Below are 13,504 nucleotides of genomic sequence, written 5' to 3'. Positions count from 1 at the left end.
TGAAAGCTTTCAGCAACAAAGCCTAAAAAGTTTGCTTCAACCCACTGCAACCAAAAGACATTCATGGCTTACATCCTCAAGTTACTGAAATCAGAAGAAAATGAACACTACTTTCAGCCTGACTATTGTTGCTTCCTTCTTAAAATCCTTCAGAAGAGGTTCATCAGAGATATTCTGGTACCAAAAAAAATGAAGTTGTTAGTTATGTAGTGTTTGTTGCAGTCCCTTTTTGCAACAAAGGTAATGGGAAGAATGGGAAAAGGGGGATTAAGAGGGTAATATAGGTGTTGCAAAACTCTTTTACAGGACTGATATAAATGGCCATGAAATATACTTAAGTCCATCTGATCCTTCCACACTTAGTTTCTCATTAAAATGTTTGATTTGACGGAATATGTCAGAAAAATGACAACTTTGAATTCCTTATGCTTTAACTATTTCTCTGCCCAGACAGGACCCCTAAAAGAATAGCCTAGTGTCTTACTTACCACAATGATTTGGACATTTACATGTCACTGTTCTTGTAAACATGGTGTTCTCAAAACATAAGCTCTCTTGGCCTTTCTTTACAAGATCTAAGCAGTAAACTTTTCCTGCCAGCAGAAACACCCTGCATAGATTAGTGGTATTGGATGCATCCTGTGACTTGTGTATTTATAACCAGCATCAATTAAAGAGCCACATTTAAATCTTTATCAACAGCAACATTCAGAAACACTCCTGTGTCCCAAAAGAGTAATCTACTTTGAAGTCTTAAAAGTCAGTTTTTCCAAGAGAGTAATAAGAGTGCTAACAAGCAGAACAATTAAAGCTTGCTGAATCATTTTAATTGAAACTTATTTTGATTTGTACTGCTTGCACATTGCAACTGCTGTTTGCCAGGGTAGGTCTGCTGTTATTGAGGGGAAAACAGTAACAAAAAAACCTGCAAACAAAACAAAGCAACCAAACAAGAAAAACAATGAAGAAAAAAACCAACAACATAAACCCACAACCCACCAAAAATGTCTGAATTGATGCCACATAACTCAAAATTAGTTGCTGTCTACATGAGTGAACTGCATGTAAAGACTTATTTAGGGGGAGTTTAATCACTGTAAAATAACCATCATGCACAAGCTCTTCAATAATTTCTCTTCAGCTGCTGATGACCAAGTTTGTCTATTAGCTCCTACCTCAAGCAGCTTTATAGACACACTAATATAGAAACTACTCTACTTTGGCCTGAGAATATCCACGGGTGCCTCACAGAGACCTTAGTGACTCTGTCAGGGACCAATGTTTTACTACTTCAACCAGTACTATCAGCTTAACTCTTCATCCTTTGGTATGCGTTTTTCGAGAAAAAAACAGGTGGAATATACTGGAAAATATAGAGCACATTTAAAGAACAGTTGTGGAAACACAAAAAGCAGTCAGTAGTCACAGCACAAAGCCCTTCTGGTCACCAGGGTTTCCGGTGCAGAAGAACTGGGATATTGGGTCACATATTTCCACATATATGAAATATGCCTACCTTTCTATAAACTGTTTCAAGTTCTGGTGCAATGCCTTCTTCAAGAGAAAATATTGGAGGCCTAGTAGGAGATTGTTTAATTGGATTTGGTAACGCTAAGATTTTGCCATCGTCACCAAACCACTCCTTCCCCTACAAAGGAAAACATAATTTTATATTGTTTCTTACTTTTTACACAAATTACTAGCAAAATCATAATTTGTGTGAAAAAAATACAGAATAAAAGGTGACTATGAACTATTTGTGCCTGAAATAACCAAAACTTTCCTAAGAAACCAAAACGAAATCTTCAAAGATACCATAGGTAAGTTTTGAAATCAAAAGACCAAGGAGTTGCTCAAAATTTAGGTATACTGATTTTTTCCTTCCAACAGTCAGTGTGTTACAGATTTGAAAGGAAAAAAATAATCAACACTTACACAACTTATTTAAATGTTACTTTCTTACATCACTAAAAGTGAAATAATTGTAAGTCTTCTTTTACACAAGAGCTAACGTAAGTTCAGGTAATTTATTAAAGGATCTCTTAAATCTCCTAGTCCACTACTTAAACAGCATCTATGAAAGCAGATGAGGTAAGCATCTTACACACCAGTTGTATTTACGCCTTCATGTGTTGGACATTGTCTTAATTCATCCCTCTGGTGTCATTACTTGGATTCAAATACAGCTTAAACCAGCGCAGCTGCCCCAAGATGCTGCCCTGCTCTCTTATTTCCACACCTGGTTTAAGCTGACCACCGAACACTGACATTGTAACCACGACGGGTTGAAGCTGGCCAGTTAAAAATTTTAGATACAAATACTCCCAGTCTGATTCAGAAAAGGACCTCTGCTAGCCCACAAAGAATACATAAAATCATAAAAAAATTTAAAGGGCAGCTGCCGCATAGAAGCTTAAATCTATACTGAACTACACACGCCTTACTGTGTATAGGAGAATATAGCAGGACAAAATATATGCAAGCTATTTTCCCAAGTGTTTCTGCAAGACATTCTTAAAAGTCTGAAAGGATTCTACAACCTTTCCAGATAATTTATACCAACAATACTTAATTATCCTTACAGTCTGATCAGTGATCTCTTCCCCAGCAGACAACAAGCAGAGCCAGAAAAAGACACCAATTTTCTAAGACCCAGTCTGGTGCTCTGTCAAGTGGGTTACACTAAGAACACATTCCTACAAAAATCTACATTTCCCGACATCTGATGCTGCTAAACATTTTAAAGATGAAAGCCCCTTATTAGCGTGACCATCCACTTATTTAACTATTCAAAAATAAAATACTGATAAATAAAAAAAGACAACTAAGCAGGTAGCAGTGACTTACTTTCTCCTGTCTGAGTATTCTGTTTTCTACTATATTTTGATTAGACTGTGATACAAAGGGTCTTTCTCCTGTATAAAGACCTTCATCTTCAAGGTACCTAGGCTGCATATTTTCAGGTATCTTCTCAGAAGCAGGCACTAGTAAGAAAATAAAGAGAAAACCATGCAAAATATCTTATAACTGTAGTTCCAGTCTGTTAACTCTCTAAGAGCCTATGCAATTCTTAAAGTGAATGGCACTGCATGTTAAGCATGCTGTCAGAAATATTTTCCTACATAGGTAAAAAACATAACCAAAACAGGTCCTTTTCTTCAAAAATACTGAGCCCATACACACAGTGAAATAATCTTGAAACAGGGAGGGATTATACTGAGGGTTACAATAAGTTATCCCCTAACTCAGTGGATCACACTGGAGGCAGCCAGAACTAAGTTACAAGATACAAAAAACCAGAGGCACTCAATGCCAAACATTTTGACATTGCATTGCAAGCTGTGCCAACACTGTTCTGGTACAGACCACTGAGAGACTCATTTCTGTTTTTTCCAGTTCAAATATTAAATAGCAAGTGATATTATAAAGCAATTTTTTAGGACTTTGCAGTTCTACGGGAATAAGGCAAAAAGGTCATAGACATGATCAGTGCTGACTGTTTCCACTTCACACAATCAGATTTTATGAAAAGGGCCCCTTGAATCACAAAAATCCTTATGTTACTTATGTGACTCCTGACAAACTTGCCCCACAGAAGAAATTGCAGATGTAGCCAAGCGAATGAGTAGTGTAAGTTATAATGCACAGTGCGTGAGCCAGCTTAGTTCCTAAATGTGTGTACTCAGTAACCTGCTGCATATGTTCAACAACGTAAACCCCAATGGAAGATGAGCCAGGATCTTGCATTTCCTTACAGGCAGCAGTAAGATGATTACCCCAGAGCAACTGATGTGCCCTGAGTACACTTGTGAGTGTACCAGCTGATGACCCACTGAGGTGTGCATGCTTCTGGTCAATCCTTCCGTCAGACCTTTTCAGACTTGACTGAGTGATCAGTGTCAGAGAGTCGCAATTAAGTATCTCTCTATTGCCAGACACAGTCAGCAATTAAAGAATGCCATGCTATGGAAAATCCAGGAACAAAATGGATAAGCACAATCATCATACCTGTTAGCATGCTGGGAATGAAGAGAAATTCTTTTTCCCTTTTCAGTTGTTCAGAGTAGTTTTCACATTCAGCAGGTTTCATTACTACAAGATCATCATCTGTCTGCCCCATGAATAAATCATCATCTTTAATGAGACGTACATCTTCATCCTATAAGTTGTGCAAATATCTCTGTTAGTTCATCTATTTCTTAAGAAAGTTTCTTGAGAAAGTATACTTTCAGAATTTTTAAGGAAACAAAAGCTGCCATTTTGTACTAGATTATTAAAATTAATTCAAGAAGTCTGAATAAAAATAGGAACATTTATCCTATAGTTCAGACCGTTTCATCCTCCTCTTGTTCATCTTCATGGGTTTCTACACATTCCCCTTCTGCCTCATCTTCTTCATTTAATCCATTCCTTTTCCTGGCTCTAGATTTCATGTTCTCTTGTCCAGCATCAAAATTGAAGGTAAAGAAATTATATGCTTCCTCCTCAGAAGGAAAATCATTCTGGAACTAAGAAGAGACGAAAAAGATATTTTATTATGGCATTTATAAGAAAATTAGGGCAAGTAAATAATTTCTCCATTAAGAATACAAAACAGCAGCATGTATAAAAACTTGTCACAGGATAGTAATTATTTTATCTCAAAGAGTACTCACCCAAATTCTGCAGCTAACCGAAATTTGTAACTCATACATGATACTTTCTCTATTGCTATACTATAATTTCACTGAATATTTCTTGCAATGTTTTATTAAAAAGGTTTCATTTTAACATGCTTATTATTTTAAACATAATCTGTGAATCAGAAATGCCAAAGTTTAAATTCTGGCCATAATGCAAATATCCAGGTAATGGTATGAAGAGAAATTTCTAATGGCTTTTTGCCTCTGAAGGACCCAGGACCCTTTAGCTTTAGGATGAATCCTTTAACAAAAGAATTAACAGCGTTTTGTTGCTAATAAATACCAACATGCTAATCTGCAAAATGCTTTAACTACCAACTGGTGGCATCCAATAGAAAGGATTTAAACATTTTTCCTCCCAGCTCCAGTATTTGTGTCCAGATGGATTTACCTGAATTTCTTTTTTAATCAAATGACCCAAAGCCACTCTTACATTTGATGAAGCTTCCCTTTATATACTTTAATTGTTGGTATACACTGTTTGTGAAATTTTAAATTAAATAAAATTCTCTCCACTCCTTAAGACCGAATTCTGTCTGCTTCTTTAAACAGAATCATGAAACTATATAGCGTTTAAATGAGATTAATATGGGATATTGAAATTAAGGAATGGTACTTACTGTTGACTTTTGCTTAAGCTTTTTTACAGAATCACGAAACTTTACTTTTGGTGGTAAGTGGGTTTCATCCCCTTGCATCTCCCTAAATTTATCATTATCAGACTGCATAAAAATAAATACAGAAGTTTTAGCATTTATTTACTGAACCATAAAAAATCCAAACAGTTGAATACAGTTATTACATATTGCATTTTTACAGAAAAAAAATAACAAAAGAGAAACCCAGTCACTGTGGTAACAAACTGATTTTATATTTATTTTAAAAGGGTACATCCAACTATTACTTAATTCCTTTGGGTCAAGAAACAGACTGTAGAGTATCAAGAAATGGTTCATTGCCTAAATGACAACTTACTGCCTTCACTGCTGATGCGATCATTGTTTCTGCACTCCTGAACACAAGCAGCCACATGCTGATCTCCAAAGGGGGAGAAATGGGTCAACAATGGTAAATATTCCCCTCTGCAAATGAGGGGCTGGTAGACAGCCCAGGCCAGGCAGCAGTGGCAGGGGTGCTGCTGGCAGGCACTGCTGCCCAGGGAATGAAATCAATCAGCTTCTCAGACAAACCCTGCTGCAATCAGGAAAACCCTCCTTGGTATTATTCAGAAAAGGTGGCATTCATTGCTTGGGTGCTGAAATACAGACTTGATTATTTGTTTTATTCTCTCTCAAACAACTACTGCTAGGCTACTCTCAAACTCCATGGGGGATATCCCCCTGCCTTTCCAAGAAAGGCAGTAGCAGAGTTATCTATTCCCAGTTCTCTGAAGCTGTATCTGTCCCTGCACGCAGATCAGTGTAAACGTCACTGTTTCTGAGGTTGCTTCAGCAAGTTCATTTAAGGGCTTCAAAGGGATTTTCCCCAGGTTCAGCCAATACAAACACATCTACCATTCTACCTGTGGTCTGAATTGTCAGATTACAGGAAGGCACTTCTCAAGCTTACAACTATTCCACCTAAACTTCAAAATAATAATAGCAAAAAGGAAATCTCAAACTCTGCCACTTATTTACCAACAAAACAATATCTCAATTGTGAGCAAATAAGTACAGGAAACAAAACCAACACGAGGAAGGTTTCAGATAAGTTTTATATAAAATTCATAAACAACTCTAATAAGGGTATCACTTTTGCATTTTCCTAATACAAACATATTAAAACAGTACTACGCAACTGAAAGCTGTAACAATTTCTCATTGTAAGACTGCCAGAAACCTACCCTCAACCTGCATGAAAAGGTAATTCTCCCCAAGACAAGCAATTTAGCCAGGCTAATTCATGTTGTTTGGAATTCCAGATTCCATTACTGCTACATTCTATTAGTGCTACATGCTGTTATTTCCTGGGCATGCACATTCTTTGGAACACATTTTCTACAGTCAAGCAATCTCTTTGTGAATTTTGAAGAATATGACTGCAAATTCTGCACAGGCAGAGCCTTTGTGTTTTTTTTTAATACAAAAATAATTTTCTAACATAAAATAGTAACAAGGAAATACAATACATTACAATGACATAAAGCTAATACTCAGCACTTAGCAATTACGCTGTGCAAATTTATATAAAGCCATAATACAGTGGTCCTTTCTGTTACAGTGAATTTTAAATACTTCAAGGTATCTAAAGCAACAGAAGTTATGAACCTTTAAATGACAGAAGTTTCACATGTCTATACTACAATTAAAGTAAATTATTATTGTTAAATATATACATTGAAAGCAATAATCAGAAAGGTTCCTTCCTGGCTAGTAATTCAAACAGTAGTATAATTTTGAACAATGAAATCGATCTTCAAGACTGTAGTCTTTGATTTATTTCATGTTTCACACAGCAAGACACAATGCACTTTCTTACCACTTTATCCAGTCTGAATTCTGGGTTTCTTCCTCTGATGCCTTTTAAACGCCTTGGTTGTGGACTGGGGTCTTCTTGGGATAAAGTAATTTCAGCTTTTGACTAAGCAAACAAATGAAAAAAATGCTTAGCTTTAACAGAAATAGAACAACATCAAAGCTACAATAATTCCCAGGAACTCAACAGCTTATTCATGTTTGTGTTAGGGACAGAATCTTTTATATATAATCAGCTTAAGTGATTTTACAGACCTAGATATTAATACCCCTTATTAAACTGCACAGTAAACTTACAAAGAAATCCATTGATTTCGAAATACTGTCAGTAATTTTTTGACAAAAAACACAGATGGATCTTCTAATGATTATATCATTTGAATTATAAAACAATGCCTTTTTTTGTTACTACAAACAAATTAAATATAAACTCTAGAAAAGAAATGCAGCAATACAGAAAATTACTGTACTGATGAACTTAGTATTATTTTGGCATCAGAAATCCCAACTCAGATTCACATAGCACAAGGCAAGTAAAATGCATTGGGTAGTACTTATAAGACTGAGGACAACCAAACAGGACTTATGAAGGATTCTCACCTTTGCTGCTTTTAGTTTCTCTCTCATTCGCTGCCTAACAGAAAGCTCTGCAACGCCTGTCCTTGATGTAGAAGGAGCAGGTGGCAACTCTGCAACAGAAAAGACATGGTAACATGTTTAAACTAAGTATTTTCTGAAAGAAATGTAAGTTAAATAAAACCACCTATACCATACATAATCCCGTGTTCCAACAGAAAGAACTTGCATGAGAAAATGTGAATTAATGAAACATTTTCTGGAATTCAGTCCTTACAGACTATCACTTAAACACCTTGAACTATGATGGATCTACCTTTCATTATGTACTATGAACCACCTTAAGTAATGCATAGAAACACTTTCTTTCTATTAAAAACACATAAAAGAATTACCTGGTATTTTATAAGCTGTTAGTCAGAGCTGTCTCATCTAATTTTGAATGGTGATGTGCTATAAAATCCAAGACAGCATCATCAAGTAACTTCCCATTTCACACACAAGCTAATAAGGCCATATTTAAATGTATTTAAACAATCTGGGCAGAGTCAAGCCCAAGGGTTCTAATGAGATGCTCCCATGAGTGCTGAGGGAGATGGTCAATGTCACCTGAAGGTTGCCCTCAATTGTCTTTAAAAGATGATGGTGATGATAAAGGGCGGTTCCTGAGGGTTACTCCTGTCTTCAAGGAGGGAAATCTGGGGAACTACAGGCTGATCAGCCTCACCTTGGTTGGAAGGTGATGGAGCAAATAACCCTAGAAACCATTGCCAAATAGTTAAGACAAAAACTCAGAGTCATCAGCACGGATCTACAAAGGGGATAAACCTCTACCTGACCAATGAAACAATCTTTTAGGACAAGATAATTGGATTAGTGGATGAAGCGAAAGCAGTGGATGTTTTTTATCGCTGGTTCCTGCAACTTTCTTAAAGAAAATGTAATGAAATATGGACCACGTACATAGGTGGGCTGAAAACTGGCTGAACTGTGATGCTCAAAGGGTTGTGATCAGTACTGTCCAGCTAGAGGTCATCACTAGAACTGTATCCCTGGGATTGTTTTCAAACAAAAAAACACAAAAAAATTGCACATCCCGCACATCCCACCCTCCAACCCAAAGAAGTCATCAAAACTCTACATCCTTTAGGATCAAGTACTCTCTGCTGATCCCATGAAACATTAAAATCTGAGTTTTAAATCAGTGGCATATGAGATTTTTTGGTAAGCAGTAAATACCCATTTCGGACACTAACTTGGGCAATCTGATCATGGAAAAGGAGAATTACTGCTTGTTGCTGTCTTTGAATTGCTGTTCCCAAAAAAGCCCAGGCTTTTCCTCTGTCATTAAAACTGACTGTGAACACATTTTCCATAACCAAACTTATCAGGGTCTCCCTTTCCTTTGAAAGACTGATGGCATACCTTCCCCTTATCTTCTCTGTATCAAATCCTCTTATATTATGGTTTCTTCACATAGATTCAGTAAATATTAGTAAGGTGATCCTGTACCCTACTGCATTCCCTGATACCTAAATAAAAAGAGTGAATAATTATCCAGCTGTTTACAGAGAAGCTTCATTCTTGTGGTCAGATATACAAAGAAGTGGACACCTACAACTCATCCTCTCATACAAACACAAATGAAAAACACTTTAAATGTACAAAGTAAATGAGACTCTATGTGTGAGCAAATGGCAATACTTCCATCAGTTTTATGTACCAAACACAATTATGGTTGACACAGCATTTTGAGAAGGTTCCCATCTCCTTCTCTTGGATTGCATTACGACTGTACAAGACTCACGGTTATCCTCTTTATAAAAGTTCCCAAACATATCTTTAGTTGAAAAAATAGTTTTATGTACTTAATAGCTTGAAAATTCATCACTCAAGTACTTTTCCTTTTGAAAGATCTAATTAATTCCTTCATTATTCAAACTAATCCTAGCTACATAATTACCTCCCCATCTGCACCAACCTCTTGAGTCCTACTGGAGCCCTGGAGTTCACCTGGACATTATCAGGAGCTTTAACTTCAACTGATACTTGTAATATTAACTTCTTAAAGAGAAATTATTTACATCCCTTCTTATACGTGGAATTATCATTATTTTCTTTTTTCCCTTGAACTTTTGTAACTGGCTTTTATTTCCACGAGGAAATCCATCGGTCCACATAGAACACACTGGCCCTTTAACTGGAACAGCTCTAAGGTGACTATCAGGAGAAAACTGCAGCTCTTTTTGCACACGTGCTTTGCAGAGGCTTTTTTTTCTTTGATTTTTAATCTGGGAACACGTAACATTTTAGTTAAATAAGTTTTTCTAGTTATCACCACGCACAAAATTACATTACCCATCCGTTCCTTGAGCCAAATACTGATTGTTCTTTGCCCTCACGAAAGAGCGATTTCAGGTTTATATAAGGCATTAAATTTGTGAAAGGGAGATAAAACAGCAACGGGTAAGGGCTTAGGAGTGGTAAAGTCACACAACACATATCACATTATGGCTGATTCAATATTACTTCAAGAGCTTTACCGGCAGCAGAAAATACTGCATGTTGAATACACAACTTAAACATTTAAAGGCTACCTAGTATGCCAAAGTCAAAGTGCAATTTAATTTCCAGGATCACCTTAGTCTGCTGTCATTTAGAAAAAAAGTACATTAAGATAAACCCCACTACTGCTGATTCTACTCAAAAACATTAAAAATATTTTGGAAAACCCTAATCTTTCTAAATTACACAATCTACTGCTTGTATTTGTAAAAAATAAACATTCAATGTATTTGGAAACTTTCAAAAGAATGAACAAGGCCCAAAGCTCACTAGCATGAGACATGTAAAAGCAAGGATCCCATAACCACTTCCTTTCCAGGAGGAATAGTAGAGACAGAAACAAGCAAGTACTCAAGAGATACTAAGAGACAACGCACAGAAAAACCTATTTGCATTTTGTCTTTTCTAACAAAAAATGCTGAATGAGTAAGAACTGAGTAAGAATTACTGACAAAACAGAGAACAAGATCTAGATGAATATTTATCAGACTGAGCTAATTAAAAAACATCAAGGTAGGGTATCCAATAATGAACTGGCTGCAGCAAAGCCAGAAATGCCAGTGATTCCGAGAAATGACGGAGAACAGACAAGTTCCAAACTCCCAGGCAAGTCTCTTTTTTAAGAAAAAGTATGCTGCAGAGGCATAAACATTTCAGTCTAAATTCAGCCCTACAAAAAATAGTCAGTCTATTTGTAAATACTTAAAAGACAGTAAAATAATAAGCAACAGAAGGCCTAGATTAGCCAGGATTAAAACCTACCAAGCCAATTTAATGTTCTTCCATGAATATTCTACTCATTCTTGTGAATATCAGAAAAAGCATACATCTCAACTTTTGAACCTGCTGTCTAGAAAGTGTCTTTCGGTAGGAAATATTTTGATGAAATGACAGGGTGGATGAGGGGAAGAGGGCACATACAAGTCACTGGAAAATCATATGTAAAAAGATAAGCAAGTAATAATTAATAAATTCAAACCCCCTACTGAGCAGGAATTTTCAGGATCTGCCTCAGTCTAATGCCTTTAGAACATTTATTAATGGTTTGAATGCTGTAGTAATGTTTATCTGTGTATAAAACTTGCAGGCAAGAACTCTCAGAAGTCACATTTGCTCAAAGATAGAATTTGAAAAGTTTTCGAAATTGAGAAAAAACTTCAACAACTTCTACAACTTCAGGCCCACAAACGATTCTGGCACACAAAAGGCTCTATCTGCTGGAGATGGAAATGATGGACTTTAATTGTAATATGAAAGGTTGAGTGCACACTGGAAAAACTTTTAAACTTTTGGAGTATTCTAGCACTGGAACCGAGTCCCTTAAACAGTTATGGAATCTTCACTAGTGCAAGCTTTTAAGTCAAAACCCAACAAAACAAACAAACAATGAAAATAAACAAAACCAACAAAAGAAAATCAAACACAAACAAACAAACAAAACCCCCAAACCCAAGTATTAATATTTAGATAAAATTACTTAAAGGAAGAAGTTGGTCTGAAGTTACCTTTTGATTTCCCTCTTGTGATTTTTTCTACCATTGCAATCTACCATTCCACCACTCCTTAGTGTGCAAAAACATATTCTATTTCATTGCAGCAAATGATTCATTTCAATTCCATTCTAATAAACGAAAACTAGAAAGCAACAGATTAGAATCTGCTTTTGATCTTCTGACATACTTGAAAATTGTCTGTAAACATTTCCAGACAAGCCAGGTTAAAGTGAACAGTGCAAACATGCAAAATGAGGGCAGAAACCATCTGCTGCTACTTTAAGCACTTCTTAAAGCATCAGAACTCATGCTCTGTATGCAGAATTCTTTATGGATTAATCAGTTCCTTGAGATAACAGGGTAATTATCTTTTCTATACATAATGAAAAACATTTTAAGGCTTTGGTAGTTGCAGTAAAATTAATTCAATGCATTGATTAATGTGGTATCCTGTACTTCCTTGAAGAAAGGACCTGACCAAAAAAATGTGCTTGTTATTTTATTTCTCTGGACATATACTTTTGTTCTGCTTATGTGACCGGGTTCTATAACCAACTAATTTGTGCTTAACTTCAAAGTATATTTTTGAAGTGAAAGAAATAAAACTAATATCCAAGGGAGCATCACTTTGCAGGATTACCATTACCAGCCCGTATCAAAAAAATTCACACCTTTTTTTTACATTGGAAGGGTCATTATCCTGCTCCATATAGCTCCATATTTTACTTCCCGCAGGTTAATAAGTGTGCTGGATAGTCAAACTGAAACAAGGCCCAAATGAGGACGTGAAAATGCCACCTAGTAAGTGTTCTCCTTTGCCTTCTCCTGCACTCAGAGGAGCCCAAATCCACTGGAACTCTGTGTGGCTTCAAAACTCTGCACAGATGTAGACCCAGAACTGCTGCAGTATCTCAACAGGATGTAAAAACGAGGGATGAGGGAATGCAGAGAGACAGTCACCAAGCATCTGTTACCTGAATGAAAACAGGGAATGGTAACTTCCAACATAGGTCCTAGAAACACTGTTGTATTTTTCATGGAAACAGTCATTAGAAACTGCAACCAAATAACTATACCAATTCAAAAAACCCAACAGTAACACTGCAGTTGTGCCCCTTCACAAGGGAATAACTATCAGACATGGGCTTCCTATTGGAAGCAATTCTTCTTTTGAAACTTTTATTTAATTAGTCTGGCTAGTGGACTGACATATAGTCAAGTCACTCTATTGAAGAAAGGTGCAAAGGCACTAAGCACACACATAGTTGGATTATAGCAAAACAACTAATTTCTACAGACTGCATGAAAAAATAATAGAGACCGACTGAGTTTTTGAAAGACTGATACAGAGACTAACTAGACTATTAAGTGAGGAAGTAGTTGATAGATATGTTTCAAGATAAGTTTGCCATAGTGGGCCAAGAATGAGCAAATAATCATTCCATGAAACCTAATATTTGAGAGACAAAACAAAATGATAATTCCACAAACATTACCTACTTCCGTGTATTAAAATACAGTTCCCTTTCCAAAAAAAGGGTTATGGGGGGTGTATACTTTTAACACCACAAATTTAACATAATCTGGTAACAACCCTGACAAACCAAAAATGTCTGGATGCAATGTGTTACCACAGGAATTGAAGAAAAAAAAAAAAAACAAGACAGTGGAGCAAACAGCCAGTACAGAGTTTCTCAATGGCACCTGAAAAATT

General features: G+C 36.3%; 1 protein-coding gene across 4 annotated transcripts in view; it reads right to left on the bottom strand.

The window, feature by feature from the left end:
- Positions 1–13,504, bottom strand: part of CC2D2A (coiled-coil and C2 domain containing 2A) — a 54,816-nt gene that overhangs the window by 38,273 nt on the left and 3,039 nt on the right. For 3 of the 4 annotated variants that reach the window (XM_027891225.1, XM_027891227.1, XM_027891228.1), the window contains exons 2-8: positions 7,757–7,845; positions 7,161–7,262; positions 5,303–5,404; positions 4,332–4,508; positions 4,009–4,159; positions 2,848–2,984; positions 1,517–1,648 (exon numbers count right to left, since the gene is read on the bottom strand). In XM_027891225.1, the coding sequence (XP_027747026.1) occupies positions 1,517–1,648; positions 2,848–2,984; positions 4,009–4,159; positions 4,332–4,508; positions 5,303–5,404; positions 7,161–7,262; positions 7,757–7,845 (890 nt within the window). The remainder of the gene's footprint in view (positions 1–1,516; positions 1,649–2,847; positions 2,985–4,008; positions 4,160–4,331; positions 4,509–5,302; positions 5,405–7,160; positions 7,263–7,756; positions 7,846–13,504) is intronic. The other variant, XM_027891226.1, reaches the window with a different exon arrangement.

Source organism: Empidonax traillii, unplaced genomic scaffold, assembly GCF_003031625.1.
Source record: "Empidonax traillii isolate 1590-97213 ecotype Southwest subspecies unplaced genomic scaffold, ASM303162v1 scaffold312:size2399984, whole genome shotgun sequence".
Lineage (NCBI taxonomy): Eukaryota > Metazoa > Chordata > Aves > Passeriformes > Tyrannidae > Empidonax > Empidonax traillii.
This window is presented reverse-complemented; position numbering and strand designations above follow the sequence as displayed.